At 40.9% G+C, this 26,190-nt stretch overlaps 1 protein-coding gene across 1 annotated transcript; it reads left to right on the top strand.

The window, feature by feature from the left end:
- Positions 1 to 312: 312 nt before the first annotated feature.
- Positions 313 to 25,779, top strand: gcn1 (GCN1 activator of EIF2AK4). The gene is made up of 57 exons (XM_067519805.1): positions 313 to 358; positions 2,064 to 2,166; positions 2,261 to 2,324; positions 2,429 to 2,560; positions 3,032 to 3,140; positions 3,262 to 3,360; positions 3,537 to 3,671; positions 4,128 to 4,305; positions 4,400 to 4,474; positions 4,617 to 4,745; positions 5,318 to 5,368; positions 5,455 to 5,553; positions 5,756 to 5,929; positions 6,036 to 6,188; positions 6,290 to 6,382; positions 6,494 to 6,569; positions 6,898 to 7,057; positions 7,241 to 7,430; positions 7,550 to 7,674; positions 7,852 to 8,030; positions 8,136 to 8,229; positions 8,311 to 8,424; positions 8,521 to 8,719; positions 8,810 to 8,962; positions 9,075 to 9,256; positions 9,539 to 9,619; positions 10,320 to 10,463; positions 10,648 to 10,772; positions 10,956 to 11,145; positions 11,265 to 11,335; positions 11,683 to 11,848; positions 11,952 to 12,146; positions 12,315 to 12,561; positions 12,713 to 12,834; positions 13,770 to 13,884; positions 13,988 to 14,167; positions 14,720 to 14,940; positions 15,061 to 15,129; positions 15,224 to 15,362; positions 15,454 to 15,650; positions 15,762 to 15,904; positions 15,998 to 16,115; positions 16,200 to 16,415; positions 16,544 to 16,708; positions 17,689 to 17,850; positions 17,944 to 18,036; positions 18,123 to 18,266; positions 18,398 to 18,667; positions 19,385 to 19,498; positions 20,538 to 20,768; positions 20,897 to 21,090; positions 22,448 to 22,562; positions 22,872 to 22,968; positions 23,242 to 23,390; positions 23,984 to 24,094; positions 24,800 to 25,021; positions 25,125 to 25,779. The coding sequence occupies exons 1-57, from the start codon at positions 341 to 343 to the stop codon at positions 25,248 to 25,250; spliced, it is 8,016 nt and encodes a 2,671-aa protein (XP_067375906.1). The 5' UTR covers positions 313 to 340; the 3' UTR covers positions 25,251 to 25,779.
- The last annotated feature ends 411 nt before the right edge of the window (positions 25,780 to 26,190 follow it).

Genomic DNA, 26,190 nt, shown 5'->3' with positions numbered 1-26,190 from the left:
ATCTTTCTAAGAATATAATATGATATTATATAATATCATATTAAATAATATTAAAATTTAAATTAAAAAATCATAACAACGATACAAACAAACAATTAAAGTATGTTTTTAGTGTTTTGTTTTAGATCCAGTGTGCTCTTCTTGAAGCCTGGCAGAACTGTAAAATTATCGTAGAATATTATTCATATACGGGAATTAGTTAGGAATACCTCAGATTTTACGTTAAAATCTAATAAATAATAATTTGGAAAATATTCTTGATATTTAATTTAAAAAAAATTGTATCTCTTCTGACCTGGAAGTGACATCACAAAGTTCTTCCTGCAACGAGACCGGCAAGATGGCAGCGGACACGCAGGTTTGCATGGCAGTTTTTTGTTTTTTTTTATACTAAACTATTCGCTTACACAACCGTTAATAAGCACTGTTGAAGCTATATTGTGGCATGTTCACTGCTGCTGTAAAAACACTTGGCGTGCTTTGATGTACTACGAGAAACTCGGGCAGTAAGTGGTAGCAGCTAGCTAGCAGGCTATTAGTGCAGTGCAACGTATCGCTAGCCTCAGTGTTACTTGAGGAGACTGAGGTGCTGGTAACGAGAACCTAATTAACCTGGTTTCTGAACACAGTCTGAATTTAACTGACGCTTTACCCCGATGCCAGCCTATTTTAAACGTACTCGTTAGGGAGTGCCATTAATATCAGTTGGACTGAATTGTCCACGTTAAATAGACAAGCATGTTCTGTGGTAATAACTAAAATTAAGCTAAGACCTCTATACGTAGGAGTCTAAGTAGTAATTAGTGATCTGAGACGTTTAATGTTTAATAAACACACTGTGCATATGTAAATACACAGTGATATTGTTGCCGAAAGGTACTTGGAGCACTAGTTGATTTTGCAGCGAGGTCTTCATTTTTGATTCGGAGGGGTGTCTGTATACACACTGGCACTAAAACTTTTGGAAACACCTTCAGACCTATGTATTTTTGCTGTCTTCAGTTGACTTTCAAATCAGCAGCAATTTATTTTTCGCTTGTTAAACATTAATTTTATATAAAAGAAAAACCCCTGCAGCAATAACTGCCTGATGAATCTGAGGCATCAGATTTTGCACATTTTAAGGTGTGATTCCCTTCTAGGCTTTTTGCAGTAACATACTTCTGAAAGGTCTGTGCTGGTTGGGCAGTGTACCTGGACCCCATGTTCAGGATTCTCCCACACCAGCTTGTTCCATTTTGGTAATTGACCTGGCCAAGCCTACACTGAGAGTAATCCAGCACCCACTTTGTTTTTCAGATTTTTCTTACACACCTGGGAGGAATGCTTAGGGTTATTGTTCTGCTGCAAATTTAAGATATTCCCAGTCAGTTGTCGCTGGGTGGGAATGATATGCCTCAGCCTGGAGTGATGCCCATTAGGATTGCGGATTCTTATGCACTCCTATACTTTTTCCCACTCAGAACAATTTTAGAATAATTTGTTGTGGGTGGTTTAAAGTGGCTCTCGGTATACACAAACAAAGTGACAATAACAAGAGAAAAAAATTGTAGGTAGAAAAGTGCTATATAAATGCAGACCATTTATCATATTACTGTGCTGTGTTGGGTGTTTAAGGAGCTTTTAAACACAAATCTATCTTTCCAACTGTACTGACATGTTTCAACCCCCACTCTACCCAATGCAACATCCTACTTTGTCGTTTGTATGAGTAAGGGCCTACTCACTTGATAAATGTGTGTTGTTTTTCAGGTTTTCAATAATTGATTATTTAAAGCATTGGTAGTGTCACTGTTAAAAGTGTACAGACTATTAACATCTAGATTGATTAGTCAGTTTGTCAGAAGTTTGTCAGTTAGTCAGCCAGTTACACACTGCCTTCATCAGGGAAAAGTACTCCCTACTTCCTGAATTGAAATGTAAGAATAAGCTGCCCTTCCCTGCCATGCATTATGAACAGGTGAATAAATAAACATCTTTTGGTCCTACACTGTAGGTCTGGCATTGTTGCCATGTATTTCACTGAACCCATCCTTACACTAAGTGTGATTTTATTACTTCAGGTTTCTGACACACTGAAGAAATTTGCTGTAAAGGTGACTACAGCCAGTGTAAAAGAGCGCAAGGAGATATTTGGAGAGCTGAAGCAGTGTATAAAGGGCAAAGGTGAGAGATTTTGTGTCATCTAATCTCCTCTGCTAAGATGTTAAAAATAGTTACTGTTATTAACACCTGTGCATCTTTATATTATCTCTTTTAGAGTTACCAGAGCCTGCCATTAAAGGACTATGCAAGCTCTTCTGCCTCACACCACACAGATATAGGTATATGTAGGCACAAGGCTATGTTCATATAGTGTTGTTGTTGTAGTGGATCTTCTCAATTGTCTTTTTGTGGGACTGTTTACATGGTTGTGCGTGTTTCTCAGGGATGCTGCATCACGAAGAGAGTTGCTCTCTGTCATTGCACAGCTGGCTGACAATCAGCCTGACATCCTAGTGAGCAGCCTCCTCCATTGCCTGCTGAACAGTGGAGTCATCAGCAAAAATGGACAGCCCAGGTACTGCTCTGAAGTTTATATTGCACATTTTATTTACAGACTATAAAGGCATTGGTTAATTCTTTTTTTTTTTTTAAATAACAAACAGAGCCAGGGCTAGAGACCAGAAAATAAGGCAGGGGCAGGTTACTTCACCATGCAAACTTACTTACTTCATGCTTTCCAATGCTCGTTATTATTATTTTTTTGTTGTCAATTTATTGGTTTCTGTTTTTAGCGTCATACAAGCGCTTTCAAGCTCCGTCTCTTCCTCCTTGCACCTCAAACAAACCCACTACTTCATTACAATATTACGCACTAAGTTAACACCTGCCTACACACACAGGAGAACATCTGAACATCAGGCTTTCTCCCCCATTCCATCTTGAGATTGGATACAAATAATATACATGACTGTGTCTAGGAACCTCTCATTGACTGTATATTTAAATGTCTTATTACCGTCTCATGCTTGTCTCATTATATTTGCAGTAAAAGCACAGGCTCTGCTGCTTTTATCGGCTTGTCCTGGACCTGCCTTTTAGTCCCAAGTGTTTTTTCCGTGCCAGAGAAAAGAGAAGGACCAATCTGGAAGAAAATGGTCAGTAAATGAATTAGATTTTTAAAAGATTGAAGTATACATTGACTGTGTCGGAGTCCCAGGAAATTAACTGTGGCCCACGTCTTATTTTGCCTGTTTGTATCACTTTGTGCTCTGTTAGGTGGAGGTTCAGAGCCTTCTGATGGCTGAGGTGGTTGGTGGAGCCAAGACCACAACTCAGAAATCAATTCTAAAGAATTTCGGTCACCTTTGGCGGGACGTGAGTATAGAACATGCTAAAATGAAATTTCTTATTTGACTCATCGATTAAATCCTGCAGATGGTTCATACAATGATTTGAACTGTCACCTGAGTAATAGTCATAACCCCAGTTGCTAAATGTTAGTTTGTTTTAACAACTGTGCAGGCTGACACAGGCTTGTCTATCTTTAACAGAACCTTGGACTGGTTGACCAATACATCAGTATTCTATTGAGTTTGGACCAGAGCCCTACAACTCTGGTCATGTTAGGGGTGTGTTTGGATTTCTGTGCTGCCCAGAAAGACAAAGCTACAATAGAAAAGCATAAGGTGAGTTATTTTTTTTATATTTGATTCTCAATCCTGATTTATCAACTTACAGTCTTAAAGTAGGGGCGCACCTGAAGGATAGAAAAGACTGGACAGTACAGTCCAGTATATAGACTGCTTTCACCAACTATCACATATTTCTAATCTATGACAGCATGAAGGGAGATGGACACACACACCCCAAATCCTTCGAGACCAGGAACATATTCTGTGTTCCTGTGCCAAAACAAATATAGCGGCATCCGTGAACTTAGGACTTTTTAATGTAAAAATTTCTGTGTAAAAGATAAAAAGCAGCAAAATCATGCATGTAAAGGTGAGGACGAACTAAGTCCAACCGGTCGTCACATCAAAATCGCATTCAGAATTGTCTGTGCAGTCGTTAGGTGTGTGCCCACCTCATCTTATTTTTCAACATTGCATACTACACATAATCTCATGTTTGCTGTTTTTCAGAGTGCGGCACTGGACCTGTACATCAAATCTGTTATTATGTGCAAGACAAAACCGCAACAACACATATTGCAGAAAAGTAGCTCCCTACTTCGACATGTGTCCCACTCTGAGTTCAAGGAGTTGCTGCTCCCTGCTGTGCAAAAGGCAATGCTACGCAGTCCAGAGAACGCTATGCAGAGTGAGACCCTGATGATAATGTATAGTACTAAACATGCATAATGCTCAGACAGCTTTCAGACACCGGATTAAAACATTTTCTGGTCTCTTTGCAGCCGTTATCTGCCTGCTTTCTGGTGTGACTCTTGACCTCAGTCCATATGCCATGGATATTGGAAAGGCCATAGCAAGTAAGTGCTCAGTGGATGCTCACTATTTTAGTTTTAAAATGTTTTTTAAATGTTATTCTGTCATAACATTTGTTGACTGAGAGACTGGATACTCAGTTTAGCATAATGGTGTAAATAATTACTGGTATGCTCTGTGTTACAGGTCAGCTGAAAGCTAATAACACCCAGCTGATGGAGGAGGCGGTGCAGGCCATGCAGAACCTGGTCCAGCAGTGCAGTGATCCCACTGCTCTGCAGGACATTGTCACACACCTGTTCAAAATCCTTGGAGGTGAACTGATTAAGACAATAATTTGGTTTTATACTGTATACAATTAATTCATATACTGCACTGAGTTCCTTACCTCCTCTTGACCCTCTCTCCTCACCGCTCACCCCACAATTGTCACCACTGTATGAGTTTAATTGGGTGTGTTCTTTCCGGTAGTTGTCTTTCTCCTTCTCGGCCTCCCTGTCTCTGTCCCTTTCTGCAGGTGTCCCCGGCTTTGAAGCTATGTGTTTTCCAGTGTGCAGTTACTGGTCCTACCAACCTGCTTGATGTTTTGTTTTTGCTTTGTGTTGCTCTTTTTTTTCTTGCTCCACTTTCCACTCACCCCGACCGGTCAAGGCAGATGCCCGCCCACCCTGAGCCTGGGGTTTCTTCCGTTAAAGGGAGTTTTTCGTCTCCACTTTTGCCTAGGGCTTGCTCAAGGGGGATTTGTTGGGTTTCCTCTACATACTTGTATAGTCTTGACTTTATTCTGTAAAGTGCTTTAAGATGACTTTGTGAAATGGCGCTATATAAATAAACTGGAATTGAAATTAAATTGAACTGAATCTGATGCGTAATTCTTGTGATTCCAGGATCTGAGGGAAAGCTCACAGTTGTTGCCCAAAAGATGAGTGTGTTGTCAGGTAAGAAGAATTATTGAATATATATGAGACAGGAATAGAAAACATAAATTCTTTTCATCCAGTGAATTTTCATCTTCCTTTTATAGGAATTGCTAGCTGCAGCCATCATGCCGTGTCAGGAACGTCTGGCCAGTCTCTCAGTTCTGCAGTCACTGTGATGTTTATCCCTTACTTACAACAAGAAGGTATTGTTGTTCTTTATGTTCTCCATCTCTTACCTGACCCAATGTGCAGAATACAGATTTATTGACTCTTATTTATTGGAGAGAAGCCAAAAAAATCTCTAAATACGTGTTTATGCTTTAGACCTAGAAATTTGTGGTAAGCCCACAGTGCAGTTTTCCAGTGTAGTATAAACGTGTTTGTTGCTTGTTTTGTTTTATTTAGTGCACGAGGGAACCTTGGTCCACGCAGTGTCTGTGCTCGCTCAGTGGAGCAGTCGCCTCACAGTTGAAGTTCCCACCGCCCTGCTGGATTGGTTGAAAAAGGCTTTCACCCTTAAAACCTCCACTTCTCCTGTTCGACAGGCCTACCTTCAGGCAATGCTGGGGGCTTTTAAAGGTCTGACGCACAAGGGACTTAATGCTATAGTACATGTGAATGTGCAGTACAAAACCGAACTGAACTTTAACCATACTGCTGTCTTATCACATTTATTTATGTTTAGGTGACACTCTGGCCCATGCCTCAGACCTCATGCCCTTGCTCCTCCAAACTGTTGAGAAGGCCGCGGCACAAAACTCACAGCATGCCCTGCTTGCCGAAGGAGTGGCAGCTTCAGTCCTTTTGAGTCGTCTGACTCTGCTGGAGACACAGACAGGTGAGGCTGACATCCCCACAGTTACCTTTTCTCGTTAATTTATAGAGAAAAAAAACTCTGAGCACATAAAGATAGAGAATGATGGAGATATATCTCTGCAGAGGCGAAATTCTCCAGCTTTTGGAACCTGGTCTTGGATGAGAAGAAGCCACTGTTCAGCACAGAGAAGTTCCTCTCCCAAGCCAATGAGGAAAGTAAGGCACATTTTTTTTTACTATCACCATAGAAGTTGCTCATATGTGTTCGACTATGAAAGAAGAAAGAAGTGATAAAATGATGACTTCTTTCTGTCTCTTGTGCTCTAGCTCTGCTCACAGTGCTGCTGCTCTGTGAAAGGATCTTTTTGGATCATGCCCACAGACTTAACACCAGTAAATCACAGTAAGTCTGTCCTCTTTTAAACCTCTACGTCTTCACATCATAATGATCTAGAGCATTTAGCAATCTCACCCAACAGGAATTTGCAGATTTGTTGCAATTTCAACATTTACTTCAACCAATGTCGTGTGGATTCTGTTTGACCTTGCAAGTTGAAACATACGAAAAAAGACTTCAACATCACTTTTTTTTAAATCTGTTCTGAAATCTGTATACACCAGCATTCTAATTGCTGACATATGCTTGCTATAGTACTCTAGAATACTACTATAGCACTTTTGTCATAATAACACTGCATGTGAAATGTTTGGCCCTGCGTGTCCTCCTGTAGGATGTACCATCATGCCACTGTTGCAGTTCTGCTGTCTCGGAGCTGGCGTGTGAGAAAGAGGGCACAGCAAACCATCAGGAAACTGCTTTCCTCTCTGGGAGGATCCAGCCTTGCCCACGGTCTTCTCGGTGAACTGCATGCATTTATCAACAAACACAAGGTACAGAATAAGGATTTCCCAAAGACCTCAAGAATGCAATCTGCAAGCAGCATCTAATAGTTAGTTTTTATGTCTTGTAAAGGCCTCGCTTCAGTTGCCAAGTGTTTTTAAATCTGTTTTGTGAATTATATAAACACTACAGTCTTTTACTTGACTCACAGACTGTATGCTGTAAACTATCAGGTTTTACCCCAGGATGTCCTAGTGTCAGAGTCAGGAGAGTTGACTGAGCTGGGTCGCAGCTACGTTCCCCCTCGTGTTCTGCTGGATGCGCTGTGTGTTATTTGCTCCTCTGCTAGCCAATGGGGCGACCCCAACGAAGTAGAGAATTTGGCCATGGAGATCCTCATAGTCACTCACCATCCATCCATAGGTATGTGAGTGAGTTGTTCTCCAGACTTAATCTGCTGCCAACCATTTTCTAGTTCAATACTGTATTGGTGCTCTATCTCATGTGTGACATCTAATCCGTTCCACGTATGTCTCTCTCAGTTGAAGCACGTCATGGTCTCTGGCCTTTCCTGCTCTCTTCCATGAACATAAAAGCAGAAGACTATATAGAAAAGAATCTGGAGGCTATTCTGCCACATCTATTGGAGGTCAATGCTGACAACCAGGTCTGACAATAATGCATACCTGCTTGCATTTACATTAGCTTTAATTATTAATGATAACAAATTAATATAAATAAATGATATCATCTAAAGTGTTTAAGCAATGTGCAGAATATCTTGCAAGATATTGGTTATAGACACTTGTTGATGTGTTGTGGCTTTGTTTTTTTTTCCCCCCAGGCAGTGAAAAATGCTGCCGGTGCCCTCTCCTCTCTCTCCCCCAACAAGCTGTTGCCGCGAGTAATCTGTCATGTCACTAAGGGACTTTCCCAACCTGCTCTGCTTCAAGTGACCAAGGAAGAGTATGCCATCATGCTGACACCTGAGGGACAACTATATGACAACAGCATCATCCAGAGGTAATACACCTCATCCCACCTCCTGTCAACCTTCCGACAGAGGTCTCGAGAACTATCTTTTGATATTTATTTTTGTATTCACTTCCATGTCTACACTTGCTGCAGTGCTCAGAAGGAAAGCACCAAGAAAGTCAACATGAAAAGAGAGAACAAAGCCTACTCTTACAAGGAGCAGATCATTGAACTAGAGTTACAGGAGGTAATGTGCACGTGACACTATTTGTATTCTTTGGTAGATTTAAAGTCTGGAACAAATTTTTCATTCTGTTTGTTTTTTCAGGAGTTAAAGAAGAAAAAGGGCATCAAAGAGGAGGTGCAGCTTACGAGCAAACAGAAGGAAATGATTCAAATCCAACTTGACAAGGAGGCTGCCATTCGCAAGAGACTTCAAGGGGTATGGAAACAAATAATTAAAATTGTCTTTACATATGAAGCATGTGATTCTAAAGGTCGTCTTGTTCACCCTTGGCTTACCTCTTGTTGTGAGCAGCTGGATGTGGAGTTACAGAATGTTGTGGGTCTGCTGGAGGCAGTTCTGAAAGAGAAACCCGATCAGATCACCAGAGAGCTCCCTGCTGTCCTCCAGGTCTTAATGCCCCTACTACACTCACCTCTGGCTGCTCCACGCATCCAGAAGGTCTTCTTGGACATTGGAGTGTGCCTTATGCCCAAAGCCCTACATTATCTAGGTACATGGCCTGCCTCATTGTTGTATTGAAAAAAAAACAACTTTTTCTCAGTATCTCAAGTCAGTATCACTCTGCCTTTTTCTCTTCCAGCTGTGCTTGTGGGACATGTGACCTTACGCTTGCTAAAGCCAGAGTGTGATCTGGATGAGGCCTGGGGACAGGAGGACCTGGACACAGCAGCCTACCGCACTGTACTGCTGCTGCACAATCACACTGTCCCGCAGAGAGATGGAAAGACTGGCGGTAAGGACTATCACAGACACTTGACTATCACAGACTAGACCTCTAATCCTTAATCTCTATCCACTCAGCGCTGCCATACTGACTGCAAATTGAATCTTTTTTTTTCCCCTAGATGTGAGCCCACTGTCTGCTCCAGCTTTCTCCTTTTGCTTCCCCCTCCTGAATGCCACACTCAGGGAATCTTCAGGCTGCACAGAGGAGACAGAGAACATGATGACCAGAGTATTACAAGTTATCAATGAACACTGCCAGCTTCGAGCCAGCACAGAGAGCAGTGACATTGTTATTGATGAGGTATTTTATGTCTGTGACCTGCCCAGAAATCTGAGTGGGAAATATATATTATTTATGAGGAAAAATAAGAAGTCATCAGTGAAGAAAACCATAAATGATGAGTAAGGAAATAGTAATTGTTGCCATGTACTGTACCCTATTTGCCTCAGCAAAGTTATTGCTCTGTAAAAGTAAATGGTAAAGCAAATTGAGAGAGCCATCTGTGAGTGTTCCTTTTATTTTATTTGTATTTTTTTTGTAGTTTAATGTATTTATTTAGTAACTGGTCTTTACTTTTTTCAGAACGGCCCTGAACTGCTTCCACGTGTCAATATGTTGCTGCTGCTGACCAGAATTATTTCCACAGCGACGCCAAGACTCCAGGTACACAAAAATTTAAATTAATTTACTGCCTAATTGATTTTCTATTTCTTAAATTGTTAGTTTTTTGTCAGGGCTCAACATTGTTGATGTAACAATTTTAATTGGTTAAAATCTTATATAAGTGTTCACAATCTCTCATTTATGTTCAGAGACTGGGTCTTTTTATTTTTCACTTCCTTCTCTCTTACACCTGTTTCCTAAAGTCACCATAACGTCATGTAGCCTTAATAACGTTATTTCTTCACTGTTTAGATTGTCATAGAAATGCAACTTACATCAGCTTTCTGAAGACTCTTCAAGTTTCCTTGAACATATTTTTAGACAGATATTGATGGAGTAGCTGTACATTTTACTGATCATTTAGCAATGCATATAAATAAAATATTATCAATAATCATTGTAAAATGTCAAAATCCTTATTTACTTATTATATATTTTGAATAGACCCACTTTTTCTGTTTTAGAGAAGTAAATTCAGCTATGGGGCAAGTTAAAAAGAAAAAGTAGAAAAAGCTTAGAGTAGCCTTGTTTGGTTGTTAAAGAGTAAAGCCCTCATTTGCAGTATACATTTTTCCAAGCATATGGTTGGTTTGTTAAACCCTTTTTTTTTTTTTTTATTTCTTATTGAAATGATCTACCCACATGTATATGAGAATTACTGCTTAGGCTTGTATTGTGAGATTTGCCCGTTCTGTTTCAGGTATTGGCTTCTCAATGTTTGACAGCTCTCTGTGCCAGTGCTGGAGGAGAAGAGGGGTGTACTGTGGCAGAGCAACCAGAAATAGATGTTCTGCTCAATGCCCTGCTGTCACCCTGCTTCTCTGTCCGAGATGCTGCACTCAGGGTGAGCTTTTATTTCTGGAAGATGGCGTGTCCCATTGAAGAGTGAACAAGTTTATTACACACACACTCTCTCTCACTCACTCCCACACACACACGCACACACACACACGTACGTTTAAAACATATTTAGTAGTAACATTATATGGCTTATATATATTTTTTACACCTACTCTATCTTTGCTTAGGGGTTATTGGAGATGGAGTTTGCCCTGCCCACCGACAGCACAGAGGCCAGTGGCATGAGCTTGCTGCGTAGGCTTTGGGTTTCCAGGTTTGATGTTGAGGAGGAGGGACGAACCTTGGCTGAAAAGTATGAATAATGGGTCTTCTTCCATGCATGGTTCAACGTTTTAAAAATGTTTCAACTTGGCTGTTCCCTCTCAGTGCATCATTATAACATACAAACATACCATTATCTGAATAGTAAATCTTTTTTTTTTATTGAAACCTTGTTTTATGTTTAATGTTTGCATTATCTGTTCATCTTCCTCAGACTCTGGGAGTCTCTCGATCTGGAGTTGGTCCCTGAGCTCTGCCCCCTGCTCATTGGAGATGTCACCCACCACGAAGAGGCCGTCCGTTCTGCTGCTGCTGAGGCCTTGTCTAGTGCCGTCTCACAATACAGAGACCAGTCTGCTACAGTGCTAGGCCAGCTGACTGAGCTCTACCACCAGAAACTCTATGTGAGACCCTGTGCTAACAATGCGATCACATTATTACATTTACAGCTCTGGCTACAAGTAGTGGGTGAATTTTAGTTCAGAAACCAAAGTATGACATTTAAGTATTTTTATCTTTAAAGAGACCACCTCCTGTGCTGGATGCTCTGGGTAGAGTCATCTCTGAAGCCCCACCTGACCAATGGGAGGCCAGGTAAATCTTAACGTTTGATAAGCTAGGATTTACATTTATTCAATGTTTTTTTATCTTCTGAGCCAAGTTCAGGAGTGCACTGTTATACACCATAATATATACGCTAGCCTGTTATAATCAAGGCAGAAACATTTTGGTTAGTTTTGCGAGGAGAAACATATAATGTCTAGAAATAATAATGTTGTCCAGCCTTTGTAACTAATTCAAAGCTTTTTATCAGTGTAACCCTACTTTATGCAGTTTTAGTTTGAGTAACACATGTATATATCAAAAACGTAAATGTTTTTTCAAGTATTAAATACCATAAATTTTAAGTGTTTCTTACTTATCACACACTTCATTCTCAGGTCTGGAATTGCTTTGGCTCTGAACAAGCTGTCCCAGTACCTGAATGAATCTCAGGTCACCCCTCTCTTTCTGTTCTTTGTGCCTGATGCTCTGAATGACCGCCACACTGAAGTGCGGCGCTGCATGCTGGATGCTGCTCTCTCAGCTCTCAACACTCACGGAAAGGTAAAGAATTCAATTTTTTTTTTTTTTTGTCTCCATCCAATTTTTGTAGTCAGCAATAAATAAACAAGTCCATTTATATATTGCTCTGTACCTCATGTAACAGGACAACGTGAGCTCCCTGTTGCCAGTATTTGAGGAGTTCCTGAAGAACGCCCCCCAGGATGCCAGCTATGACTCAGTTCGTCAGAGTGTGGTTATTCTTATGGGCTCCTTGGCTAAACATCTCGACAAAAATGACCCCAAGGTCAAACCCATTATGGCCAAGCTTATTACTGCACTCTCTACACCTTCACAGCAGGTAAGCAACTCCTCCTGTTTACATAGTTATAAATACAATAGTATATTCATTACTTTTGGTTATGCAAATGACCACTTTGTTGACACTCCAATTATTCTTATTTTAGCTTTTCCTTTTGGACATAAATTAAAAATTCATATCCGCATATGGTTTTGCATCCCTTATCAGGTCCAGGAGTCTGTGGCCAGCTGTTTACCTCCTTTAGTCCCTGCCATAAAAGAGGACGCTGCAGGGATCGTAAAAAACCTGCTTCAGTTGCTGCTGGAGAGCGACAAGTATGCAGAGAGGAAGGGAGCAGCATATGGCCTGGCTGGACTGGTCAAAGGACTCGGTATCCTGGCACTCAAACAGCAGGACATTATGACCACACTAACAGATGCCATCCAGGATAAAAAAAACTTTAGACGGAGGGAAGGTCAGTGAGCATTATCTAACCACGGACATTTTTCTGTCTGTTATGTCTACCAGATGCCATCACGCTGGGATTCAAAACTTCACCCCCAAAGTATTTGTATGTAAAAATAAATAGATAAAAACCAGCTAATTGAGCTGTTCGTCTCTTGCAGGAGCACTGTTTGCCTTTGAGATGCTGTGTAACATGTTGGGGAAGCTGTTTGAGCCATACGTGGTTCATGTCCTTCCCCACCTCCTGCTCTGCTTTGGAGATGGAAACCAGTATGTCAGAGAGGTAAGCAGGCCAGATCAAATGCCACTGCAACATTTTGTCACACTACAACCCAAAATGTAAATGCATTTTATGTGATATACCAACAAACAGTGGTACATAATTGTGAAGTGGAATAAAAATGATAAATGGTTTTAAATATTATTTACAAATAAATAGCTGAAAAGTGTGGCGTACATTTGTATTCAGCCCCTCTGAGGTTTGGAATTCAACTGGGTCATTCTAACACATGAATATGCTTTGATCTAAACCATAGTAGCTCTAGCTGTAGGTTTATGGTTGTTGTCCTGCTGGAAGGTGAACCTCCACCTTGCAGGTTTACTTCAAAGATTGCTCTGTATTTTCCTCCATCCATTTTTCCCTGCATCCCCACACCATGTTTCACGTTGGGGATGGTGTGTTCAGGCTGATGGGCAGTGTTAGGTTTCCGCCGCACAAAGGGGTTTTGCATGTGTGTACGTTTTGAAAAACGTAACGTTTTTGCCGGACCAGAGCACCTTCTTCCACGTTTGCCGTGTCCCCCGTGTGGCTTGTTACAAACTGCAAACTGGACTTCTTATGACTTTCTTTGAACAATGGCTTTCTTCTTGCCACTTTTCCATCAGGGCCAGATTTGTGAAGGGCACAATTAATAGTTGTCCGGTGGACAAATTCTCCTACCTGAGCTGTGGATCTCTGGAGCCCCTCCAGAGTTAATAATAAAGGGGACGGAATACAAATGGATGCCACAGTATCCAGATATTTATTTGTAAAAACTTTTGAAAACCATGCATCATTTGCCACTTTGTGATGGTTTATTACATAAAATACATTAACATTTGTGGTTGTAAAGTGACAAAATGTGGAAAATTTCAAGGGGTATAAAGACTTTTGCAAGGCACTTTATATCTCTTTGGGGGGGCTTTCTCTTTTAACCTACCCATTCTCTTCTCCCCCAGGCTGCAGATGACTGTGCCAAGGCTGTAATGAGAAACCTCAGTGCCCACGGAGTAAAACTGGTCCTCCCCTCCTTGCTTGTGGCCCTTGAGGAAGAGTCCTGGAGAACTAAAGCTGGTAAGAAAGCCCCACATCCAGACATATTAATTTTGGGGACACAATCAAATCAATTCTTCACTCGAACTTTAGCTTCTTTTCAATCCCCTCTTCTTTCATCCAGGCTCAGTTGAGTTGCTGGGTGCCATGGCCTATTGTGCACCCAAGCAGTTGTCCTCCTGCTTGCCCAGCATTGTGCCAAAACTGACCGAGGTGCTGACTGACTCCCATGTAAAAGTGCAGAAAGCCGGTCAGCAGGCCCTTCGACAGATTGGCTCAGTCATCCGCAACCCTGAAATCCTGGGTAAGTGATTCAGTCATGAAACTAAGCTGCCAACTTAGATAAGTCTTGTTGCTAATTTCCTAAATATGTCTGAAGGCACTGATTAAAAGTGGCTGTTAAACTAAATGGTCTACTTGAATAGCATTTTTATCCAAAACGCTTTTACAATTTTGCTTCTCTCTCAACCATTTACACAAACGCTAACATACTGATGGCGTTGACAGCCATGCAAGGTGTTAGAGCAGTACTGGGAAGTACTGTTGCAAATGGGAAGTACTGTTGCAAATGGGAAGTACTGTTGCAAATGGGAAGTACTGTTGCAAATCTGAAAAAGGTTTAACTTATTTTAAAGATTAGGAATTATTTTAATTGCCATTTGGATTTCATTTACATTCATTTACGAATGAATGTAAATGAGTTGTCTTAGAAATAGAAACAGAAATGTATTACATAGTATTGTAGTTTTAAATACAACATAGAAATGAGACTTGCTATGTAAGAGTATGTTTTGAGGATTGCTTTTGCTTACCACTAATACTAGTATGTTAACAGTTGCCATTGTTCTTCTTTAAGCCATCACCCCCATCCTGCTGGACGCTCTCACTGATCCATCCAGGAAGACCCAGACATGTCTGCAGACACTGCTGGACACTAAGTTTGTACACTTTATTGATGCCCCCTCCCTGGCCCTCATTATGCCCGTTGTCCAGAGAGCCTTCCAGGATCGCTCCACTGACACTCGTAAGATGGCTGCTCAGATTATTGGCAACATGTACTCCCTCACTGACCAGAAGGTACACCAACAATAATTACTAAACGTTACAATGAACTTTTTCTAATATAATTTCTACAAGTTCTTCAGAAAATTGGAATTTGATGACATGGTTGTGTTAAAATGTGGTGTTGTTTTTTAGGATCTGTCACCCTACCTGCCTAGTGTTATTCCTGGACTGAAGGCCTCTCTGTTGGACCCAGTACCTGAGGTGTGTTTACTGATGATAAACACTTCTACAGTAATGTGTGCTCTGTGCATGTAAAGCTGATGCTGTAGCTGCACCACTACTTCTCCTTTTTTAGGTTCGTACAGTGTCAGCCAAGGCCCTGGGTGCCATGGTGAAGGGGATGGGGGAATCCTGTTTTGACGACCTCTTGCCCTGGCTGATGGAGACGCTGGCCTCTGAGCAGAGCTCTGTGGATCGTTCTGGAGCTGCACAAGGTCTGTTCTTTCCACACTAACTTTGCTTTGTCAGTGCTAAAAATAATTTCTCCACAGAGGCACTGAATGGTTGTTTTGTTGTTGTCCTCAGGTCTGGCTGAGGTAATGGCTGGATTGGGAGTTGAGAAACTGGACAAGCTGATGCCAGATGTGGTGCAGACAGCCAGCAAGGTGGACATTGCATCCCATGTCAGAGATGGCTATATAATGATGTTCATCTACTTGCCCGTAACCTTTGGAGACAAGTTCACTCCCTATGTTGGGCCCATCATCCCTTGCATTCTCAAGGTAGTGGCTCCTCTGTTGTAGGTCACAAGAACTGTCATCACACATAGTTTAAGTCTTTAGATTGTACTATAGCAGATAAGTATATTTTACGCTTTTTGTGTTGGTGTGTAGGCTCTGGCTGATGAGAATGAGTATGTGAGAGACACAGCACTGCGAGCTGGACAGCGAATCATCAGCATGTATGCTGAGACTGCCATTGCACTGCTGCTTCCTGAGCTGGAGCAGGGCCTATTTGATGACCTCTGGAGAATCAGGTGAGATTCACATTCACTGCAACAAATTAGGGATTGAATAAATGTCACTCCTCTAATGGATAACTGTGGCATTGTGCTGCTGTTGGTTTGCAGATTCAGCTCTGTGCAGCTACTTGGGGATCTGCTGTTCCATATCTCTGGAGTAACAGGAAAGATGACCACAGAGACTGCTTCTGAGGATGATAACTTTGGCACAGCTGCATCCAATAAAGTATGAAGAGCAGTGTGGTGTTGATCTTAAAGGTATTCATACATTGCATTGTCAAAGAGTAACCTTTGACCTTTTCTCTCCCAGGCTATCATTGGTGCTCTGGGTGCTGAGCGGCGTAACCGTGTCCTCTCTGGCCTCTACATGGGCCGTTCAGACACACAGCTGGTAGTTCGACAGGCGTCCCTCCATGTGTGGAAGATTGTGGTGTCCAACACCCCAAGAACTCTTCGAGAGATCCTCCCAACACTCTTCAGTCTGCTGCTAGGCTTCCTGGCCTCCACTTGCCCTGACAAGAGAACGGTAATAATGCTTTTTACTTCTTGTTGCAGTGTACTTGCTGGTAACAATTATTAGTTTATTTCTGACACTGTAAAACAGAAACCTTGCAGTGTCATTGTACTGATACTGTGTTTCCACATTGTTTTTAGATTGCAGCTCGGACGCTGGGTGACCTTGTAAGAAAGCTGGGAGAAAAGATTCTGCCTGAGATTATTCCTATCTTGGAAGAGGGACTGCGATCGGACAAGAGTGATGAGAGACAGGGTGTCTGCATTGGCCTAAGTGAGATTATGAAGTCCACCAGCAAAGATGCAGTAAGTTACAGAAACTCTATAACGCTCGTATTTCTCTGCCACTATACAAGCTTGTAGCATCATAATAAATAAGATTATTTTAATGCCCACAGAGACACCACAAACACTATTAGAATTACTCAAACACAGGACCACAAAGTCACTCCCAGTGTTTAAAGTTACAATCCTTACAACCCAAATTAATGACATGTTTTAAGATTTTAGCACAATACATAACACAGATGGCTTAAAGGATTTTTGCCTGGAGTCTACGAATTTGTCTTTCAAATGTTAGTGTAATTTTTACTCTGTAAACCCTCTAATTAGCACTATTTACAATAAACACAGAGCATTTACAGTTTAGCTACTTAATAGGGTAAAATATTAATTCTTGTGTTATTCGCCCGTTGTTGTAAGTATTGATTTACAAATTACATTTTGAAATCTACTGTTACCTGTAAAAACAAGCTTTAGAGTTTGTTTCAAGGGAAGACTGAAAGCTTCAGATGCTACTGTTTCATAAGAACACAAGTAATGTTTTAATAAATGCATTGCCAGTCATGTTTCAACCATGAAATCAAAACCCATGAGTGACCAGTTAACTAGGATTAAAGAGGTAGAATAAGATTTTTTTTTGTCTGCAACATTTAATTTTTTTGGACCTTTTGGACAATTACGTTTTAGATGACTTTGCTATGTGAGACCAGGGCTAAAATCTGCTTTCCAAAAGCTTCTGTAACTATTACCAAGTACCAGATGTCACTGCAGTGTCTTTCTTTGAGGCCCAGATGCTGTTAAGCTGTTGTTTGTTTTTCCCATCAATGGAAAGAAAGCCCTAAAGGGTCATGTGGCCTCTTGTGCTCATTACCATTCAAAACTGCCACTACCACAAGATCTGTAAAGTAAAACAAAGATAACATCAGCTTGAAAATTACAAATGTAAATGTGTTTTCCTTTTTGTCAGTGTGAGTTGGACATGAATTCTTATTTCTCTCCTGCAGGTGCTTGTCTTCTCTGAGTCACTGGTTCCCACAGTAAGGAAAGCTCTGTGTGACCCTCTGGAGGAAGTTCGAGAGGCTGCAGCTAAAACGTTTGAGCAGCTCCATAGCACAATCGGTCACCAGGCCCTGGATGATATCCTGCCCACCCTGCTCAAACAGCTGGTAAGGGAGAGAGGTCCCAAACAAAGTGTAAAATCCACACTGCAGTAAAAAGTGTATTAATGTAGCCATTTATACACTGAATGTTTTTCCCAGGATGATGAGGACACAGCTGAGTTTGCTCTGGATGGTCTGAAGCAGGTCATGGCAGTGAAGAGTCGCTCTGTGCTGCCTTACTTAGTTCCAAAGGTACTGTTATGGTCATGGGCTTCCTTTTAGGCTTCTTGTTGTGCCTGCCTGTATGTTTGACTAAATGTCCTGTTTGGTTTTTCAAGTTAACTGCTCCTCCTGTGAACACCCGGGTGCTGGCCTTCCTGTCTGCTGTGGCGGGAGATGCTCTGACACGCCATCTAGGGGTCATCCTCCCAGCCGTGCTCTCTTCGCTTAAAGAAAAACTGGGAACAGAGGATGAAGCCCAGGTAATGCTGGCCTTTACCAGCCATAAGGCATACTGCTCCTTCTATTCATTATAACCTTCTGAAAAGATAATAATTTTTCCTTTTGTACCGTGCTTATTGATTTCTTCAATATGTGCTTCTTATTACCACAGGAGCTGTGCAGCTGCCAAACAGTGATCCTTTCAGTAGAAGATGAAGTGGGTCAGCGCATCATCATAGAGTACCTGCTGGAGGCTTCAAGAGGGACTGTCCCAAGCCTCAGACAGGCCGCTGTCACAATGCTCAACGGCTACTTTGCTCGTACACGCCTTGATTACAGTAACCATACACGCTCACTGCTGTCAGGCCTTATTCGCCTTCTTAATGACTCCAACCCAGAGGTCCTGTCTCAGAGCTGGGACACCATTAATTCTATCACCAAGGTGCGTTTAAAAATGCAGTTAACTGGACAAAAAATGTCTTTGATGCATAGCATATCCAAAAACTAATTACTGACAGTTGATCATATTGTGTGGGGCTTTTGTTTAAGTTGTTCTCTAACAGTCAGATAACAGGCATTTTTCTCTTTTTCCATTATTTAAATGTATACCTTTACCAAGATAAGGTTAGCTTGAAAAAAAAAACACAGGTGTCAGAATATATAGAATGTCACATCAATAAAGTAAACGCATAGTGAATTATGACCTTTTTGCCAATTTGAATTAAAAAACTGAGAAATTATACCATTGTAAAAGTAGAATTAATGGCAGTACTGCTGTATTGCATTACATTGGATTGTACAGGTGTACCTAATGAAGTGGCCAGTAAGTGTATGATAATTTTTTTTTTTTTTTGTGCTATAAAGACTACATACTTCCACTCCTAACTAATAAAAATTATAGTGGACTGTAACTGTATAGAAACCTATCATGGAATTTACTGTTAAGAATAATAATAGTAAATAGTTCTTTTATTAATATTCATGTTTCAATTTTATTATATGTTTCATAAACATCACAGATGATAAGCATGATTTGTAAAAACATTATTTTTAAATCCTGTCATGCAACAGCCCAAGTCATTGAAAAGTCAAAAATGTGTATGAACCCTGTTTATCATTTTGTAACCCAGAGTAAGTGTTGTTTGTTCCTGTTTTATAGAAACTGGATGCGAGCAGCCAGCTGGCTCTAATTGATGACCTGCATCGAGATATTAAATCAGCAGCTGCAGAGGTGAAAGGTCAGCACCTGCCCGGTTTCTGTCTGCCAAAGAAGGTAAGGAGATGTATTTCTGCCATTTACCACACTCTTTTTCTCTCTGAGCTCTCATATCGTTATATGGCAGCTTTGCTTTTACACTACTGTGGGCAAGGTTCTGGTTCAGGTTCATATTCTGGTTCTGGTAGTGTCACTTTAAGAAACCATGCACATACGTGTTTGTGTACTGTCTCAAGCAAACACTTTTAAAAGCCAATGTACATTAGAAGAAAAGAAAAATTAAAGTCAATATATAATCACATGTACATACTTTTTTTTTTTTTTTACAAATTACAATGGGTAAAGACATTGACGTTGCACTTTTTAATAGTAGTGCAAAGCCACGGAATGCGGATATCAGCCCAAATCTCATTACCCTTGTAATTTAAAATGTAACAAAATTTGACAAAGGAAGCCGCCTCATAATTTTCTAAATCAATATTGTTTCTTATCACAGGGTTGCAAAAAGATTAAAAGTTTTCAATTTTTCCATGAAGTACATATAGTATTCCATTCAGCTTCCCTATTTTTCATCGAGATTCACAAGGAAGAAGTTGGATTAACTGTAACATCTCATAGGGAAATAGTAGCATTAGTCTACTAGGAAGTCTTGCTAGTTTGTAGACTGGATTTTATTCAAACCGAGGGAATATTGTTGAAATGGTCAACGGAAACCCTGAACTTGAAACGTGACTTGGACACCATGCAGCTCCTAGCAGCCTTGCATTTTGAGACTCATGAACATTTCTCAAATCCACATCTGCCAGGTAGAAATTTGTGGACTCCAGGGACTGTAGTTCAAGCTTTTATCCTTCAAAAATCAAAACTTCAGTGGCTCCAACTTCACTAATATAAGATTGTCTAACTATTGTCTGGTTTATATCTTTGTTAATTAAAAATCTTTGGCTTAACGTTTGTAAAAAAGATTTCACCTTTTAGCTCTCTGAAACCATAATAGGTGTTCAATAAGCAGTTAACACGATTTGAACATTAATCAGCAATGATAAATTTCAGTCCTCTTATATATGGATTTAAATTTTATATGTGGTGTTTTCAGGGTGTCACTTGTATCCTGCCTGTCCTGAGGGAGGGGGTTCTCACTGGTAGCCCTGAGCAGAAAGAAGAGGCAGCTAAAGCATTAGGAGGGGTCATCAAACTAACTTCGCCTGAGGCACTGCGGCCCTCTGTTGTCAACATTACTGGGCCCCTTATTCGTATTTTGGGAGATCGTTTTGCTTGGACAGTGAAGACTGCTCTGCTGGAGACTCTCACCCTGCTGCTGGCCAAAGTCTGTATCTTCATCACCCTATAGAACACAAAAAGGGATTAAATACTGTTTTGAACATACAATAATTCAGTTAGGAATCTTATGCCACAATGTTTGGCCCTAACCAGTTAATTGTATTCCTTGTCTAGGTTGGCATTGCCTTAAAGCCATTCCTGCCTCAGCTGCAGACCACCTTCCTGAAAGCCCTGCAGGATTCAAGCCGTGCAGTCCGGCTGAAGGCAGCTGAGGCCTTGGGCCAACTAGTTTCAATCCACACAAAGGTGGACCCACTCTTCACTGAGCAGCTCTCTGCCATCTGCAACGCTGAGGACTCTGGAGTCCGGTTAGTGCTTTTACAGTAGTAGTTTTATTGAGTTCTTCATAACACAGACACGACTATTACTTTGAATGTGGTTGTAAGTGACATTGAAGTTATTTAAGAGATCACAAGCACAAAATGGGTCTACCCCTAAAAACCAACAAACCACAAAACATTTGTGTGATTTAACATGTCTCAAATTTTATCTTCCTCTTCTTACCATCAGTATAAAATGATTGGTTTTGATGAATAACAAAAAATGTCAGTAATGTTTTAGGTTTATTTAAAATGTCTCCATGACATACTGCCATTTGTCCACCAGAGAGCACTGACAAATTTAGTCTTCAACTGTCCCACTTTGAACACTGCCCATGTTTAGTTTAACATTATGTGAGTGGTGTTTTTTTATATTTAGTCATTTAGCAGATGCTTTTATCCAAAGCGACTTACAAGTGAGGTACAAGGCAAGCAAAAATCTAAGTCAAAGAGAAAACATCAAAGCAAAGTCCTATCAGAAACGTGTTTACATTTCATAAGATGCAAGTGCAAGAAAGAGCAATCTAATTATTTTTTACATAGATTTAAGTTCATAGGAAGGTGTAGAAGAGTTCTGTTTTCAGCCGCTTTTTGATTATTGGGAGTGAGTTGGCTGAGCGTGCAGAGTTTGGTAGCTCATTCCCCCATCGAGTTTTTGCTTCGTGTCTTGTGTGTGGAGCTGGGACCACCAAACATTGTTCATTGGTAGAGCGCAGCGGTTGGGAGGGATTGGAGACCAGAATGACGGATTTGAGGTAAGCAGGGGCTGTTGAGTTGATCACCCTGTAGGCAAGAGACAGAGCTCTGAACCTAATGCGAGCAGCTACAGGAAGCCAGTGTAGAGATCTGAAGAGTGGTGTGACATGAGTTCTTTTTGGCTGATTAAAAATGAGGCTTGCTGCCACATTTTGGATATTCTGCAAGGGTTTGACTGTGGATACCAGTAACCCCATTAACAAAGCGTTGCAGTAATCAAGACGAGATACAACCAGCGTCTGTACAATGACTTGGGTTGTATATTCCGTGAGGTAGGGTCTGATCTTTCTGATGTTGTAGAGGAAAAATCTGCATTCTCTAGAGACTTAGGAGATGTGGTCCTTAAAGCTCAGTTGGTCGTAGATGATGACCCCTGTATTTCTGGCCGACTTAGTGGGGACAATTACTGTAGATCCAATGTTGATGCTGATGTTGTGTTCTGTCGAAGGTCTGGCTGGGAACTTTTAAAGGTTCAAATAATAAAACTTGTATCTTCTTCAAAAATGCAGCTACTTTTAAATAACTGGTTTAACTCTGTTGTGTAAAGTTGTTGTTCTCATGTTGTGTTCTGCCCTTTACCCCCTCACAGGGAGACTATGCTTCAAGCCTTAAGGTTTGTCATCCAAGGCGCTGGGTCTAAGGTGGACCCAACTATTCGCAAGAACATCACTACAACATTACTAAGCATGCTGGGACATGATGAGGTATGACAGAAGGAGCATAATATTTTTTTCAATCTGCGGCAACAGTTATTCAACCCCAGACCCCAAGGCTATTGAAAACACAAAGTAATTAACAATTAAATAAAATGTGAGTGCTGGGAGAGTTGTTCAGTTGTGTAGTTTCCCCTGTCATCACATTAGAAAAACGGAAGTCAGGCAGAGGATGTGGTTTTCTAAAACTGTGGTTTTGAACCTTCATGTCATTTTGAGAATAAATGACACTGAACCTGTCTGGGTCTGGTGTGTGGTGTGTGTGTGCGTGTGTGTCTGTCTGTCTGTCTATACATGTAGGATGCAACTCGAATGGCTTCAGCAGGCTGTGTTGGTGAGCTGTGTGCCTTCCTGTCAGAGGAGGAGCTAAGGAGTGTGTTACTTCAGCACGTCTTGGGTTGGTATTTATTTATATACCCAGTTACTACATTCCCTTCTCTGAATATAATGGATATTAAATGGGCACACATTTCACTGTCTTAAACAGCTAGCATGGTGTAAAGTATTTTTATCTGAACTACTTTTTAACACGTTCCGATGTTTTTTTTGTTCACCAGAACAGTTTTACTGTGATTTTGCTTTTGTATTAATATGTTGGTATGTTTTTCTGCTGCTATCTGTTCATGAGTAAGCATGAGCTAATAAACTAACAGTTTTTTTCTGTCTTTAGCGGACGTGTCTGGTGTGGACTGGATGGTGCGTCATGGTCGCAGCTTGGCCCTTGCTATAGCTGTCAAGTCCGCTCCTGAGAAGCTGTGTGGGAAGGAATACTGTGATACTGTGACAGAAACCATTTTGGCCAATGCCACTGCTGACAGGGTGAGGAGAGAGTTTGCTTGTGGCGCTCTGCTCTGTAACAATACATTTCTCATAAACTGATACACATGGCAGCAATGAATATACTCTAAAAGTTACCTAATAAACATTGATTGACACGAGAAATATGCATACGCATTTTGTGATTTCTGTTAGGAGCTACATGTTATAAGAATTTCTTGGCTGCAGTCCTAATGTTGCCAGGCAACCAGCAGAGACTCTAGGGGAGTTGCTGCTTTAAGCTGAGAGACACGCCAGCCCGTAACCCACAGCACGTTAAACAAGATATAACAAATTGATTAGTGAGTTTCAGAGATGCCGGTGGGCAGGGTTTTCCTAACCTGATGTTTAGTATTCACCAAAAAATTACATTACACCATTCAAGAATCACAAGATAATGAAACATTAAGTAATCAGCATTTGAACAATTCATTTATATTCTAAAATACAAAAACTTCCAATGTCTGTAATATACATATAAATATAGCATAATTAGTATAGGCTATACTCCTATGTCCTCTACTGTTCACTTACTTTGTATGGCCATCCTGGTTTCCTCTGTGTCAGGACATGTTGTTACTCTGCTCCCTTTCCAGATCCCCATTGCCACTAGTGGAATCAGAGCAATGGGATACCTGATGAGGCATCATCTCAAAACGGAAGGAGGCAGTAGTATTCCCCAGCAACTAATCACACAGTTTGTTAAGGTAAAACTAGAACCATTTACCTAAGCTGGTGATTACGGGCTATTCACTTCCTTTTTCTATATCTGTGCATGTGAGGAAATGGTACATCATTAAAAGAAAAGGGCAGTTACCAGTGCTATAATTTCCTTTCATTTTCTTTGAGCAGTTGTTGGAGTCTAACAAAGCACTATCAATTCATTTTCTTGCTGCAGAATTCACTAGGTCCTTTGCTCTAAATATTAAAGCTGCACTAATTGTTACTCTTGAATATTAAAAACTCTGTCACATGACCAAAGAAAAGTACAGTGCACACAGTGTTTTCAATATGACGCTGCTCGATATCAGATAAGGAGTAGATATAAGAGATATACGGGGCGGCTGTAGCTCATTTGGCAAGGCAGTCGTCCATGGACCACAGGGGTCATGGATCAAGCTACATGTTGAAGTGTCCTTGGGCAAGACACTGAACCCCAGTTTGGTCCCGGTGCGTCAGGTGAGCACCCTGCATGGCAGCCACCGCCATCGATGTGTGAGTGTGTGTATGAATGGGAATCAACATTGTAAAGCGCTTTGGATAAAAGCGCTATATAGGTGGCCATTTACTGTTTATATAAATAAGGCGAGGGGGCCATAAGTGTGTATATAGAAAGCTATTACCTGTATCCACTGTGTATTGTATTGTGATGGAGATTTTGTGTTGTGATGTCTGTCTCTGTAATCACCCAGTGTCTTCAGAATCAATCCAGTGATATCAGACTGGTGGCAGAGAGGGCACTGTGGTGGGTCTTCAAAGACCCAACTACACCCACAATGGAGGACAGTTTCATCAAGCCCCTGCTGAAGAGTCTGCTGGACAACACCAAAGACAAAAACACCAGCGTCCGAGCCCAGAGCGAACACACCATTGTCAACCTGCTAAGACTCCGCCAGGGAGAGGAAACCATGCAGGTCAGACTACAAATACTCAGTAGTACAATTTACAAAAGAACATTATGTACATAGGAAAAGGCAATTATTTCTCATTTTACTCTTCACTCATTCTGCAATTCAGGCTATAACTGCCATTCTGGACTCTGCAAGTAATGACCTGCTGGCAGAGTGTCATCGCCGGTCTTTGAAGAAAATCGCCAGCCTGCCAGATTACAATGAAGAGATAGATGATACCATCTTAACATGATGGAGCAGGACTGAGAAATGAAAATAGTACCTGCAGAAATCATCTGGAAAAAGAAAACATCTAAAACTGTACTGTTTGAGAACCCCAGACACACTCACCACACATGCCCATGTTGCCCCTCATGGACCAAGACTGATAGTGACAATGTTTTGACTACTTACTTAATTTTCCCAACACTTTTTTTTCCCCCCCACTTTGCATCCTTGTTTTAGTGGCCAATTTATAACTTTTATTTTATTTAACAGTGTGCAGGTTATTTTCCTGTGCTGATCTACGTTAGGAAGACACAAGTCCAAATCGGTTTTGACGTTTCAGTCTTTTTGCTACTTATTTTACCGAAATGATTTCAAGCATTTAAGACATTACTGTAATAAGGTGACACCCCTGTTTCTAATTTTTTATTTGGACTTTGTGTGAGAGTTGTTTGGGGGAGAAGGCAACCTCTTGTAAGAATAAAAAAGTATTCTTATGTCAGTTATTATGGTTGTAAAAAAGGCAAAACAAAATAAAAAAGATTTTGATTTGATAATGTAGTGTGTGAAATGTTGGAAATGCTTTTTTCAGGCTGGTGTGACTTTAATCATGTTTTACTATAACTCGCACACCAGATGTTGGTACTTGTATAGGTGAGGAATACACCCATTTCAGAAAGTATTCTGACCCCTTCACTTTTTGCAAGCTGTAGATTTATTTAAGTAGATAAAATTGCTCTGCAGCCCAAACGCTCAATAATCCACAATGGCAAAATAAAAACCTGTTTTGACATATTTTTAAAAAACCTGAGTATCTTTTACAAAAGTACAGACCTGGTCTAACTCCAAACTGTGGTCAGGTTCAACCCACTTGCTGTAATTGTTCTTCAAGTTTGGAACCTTCAGGTGTCTTACCAGGGTTGACCGTCTGTCCAAACTGAGTAACCAGGCAAGTGACCCAAAGGTCA

The sequence above is a fragment of the Channa argus genome, chromosome 11, assembly GCF_033026475.1.
Source record: "Channa argus isolate prfri chromosome 11, Channa argus male v1.0, whole genome shotgun sequence".
NCBI classification, from domain to species: domain Eukaryota; kingdom Metazoa; phylum Chordata; class Actinopteri; order Anabantiformes; family Channidae; genus Channa; species Channa argus.
This window is presented reverse-complemented; position numbering and strand designations above follow the sequence as displayed.

Excerpts from the sequence above, each read along its gene's own strand:
- gcn1 (XM_067519805.1), top strand. Across the intron at positions 7,058-7,240 it reads CATTTATCAACAAACACAAG|GTTTTACCCCAGGATGTCCT; the intron begins GTACAGAATAAG and ends GTAAACTATCAG. Across the intron at positions 8,963-9,074 it reads GAGAGATGGAAAGACTGGCG|ATGTGAGCCCACTGTCTGCT; the intron begins GTAAGGACTATC and ends TTTTTCCCCTAG.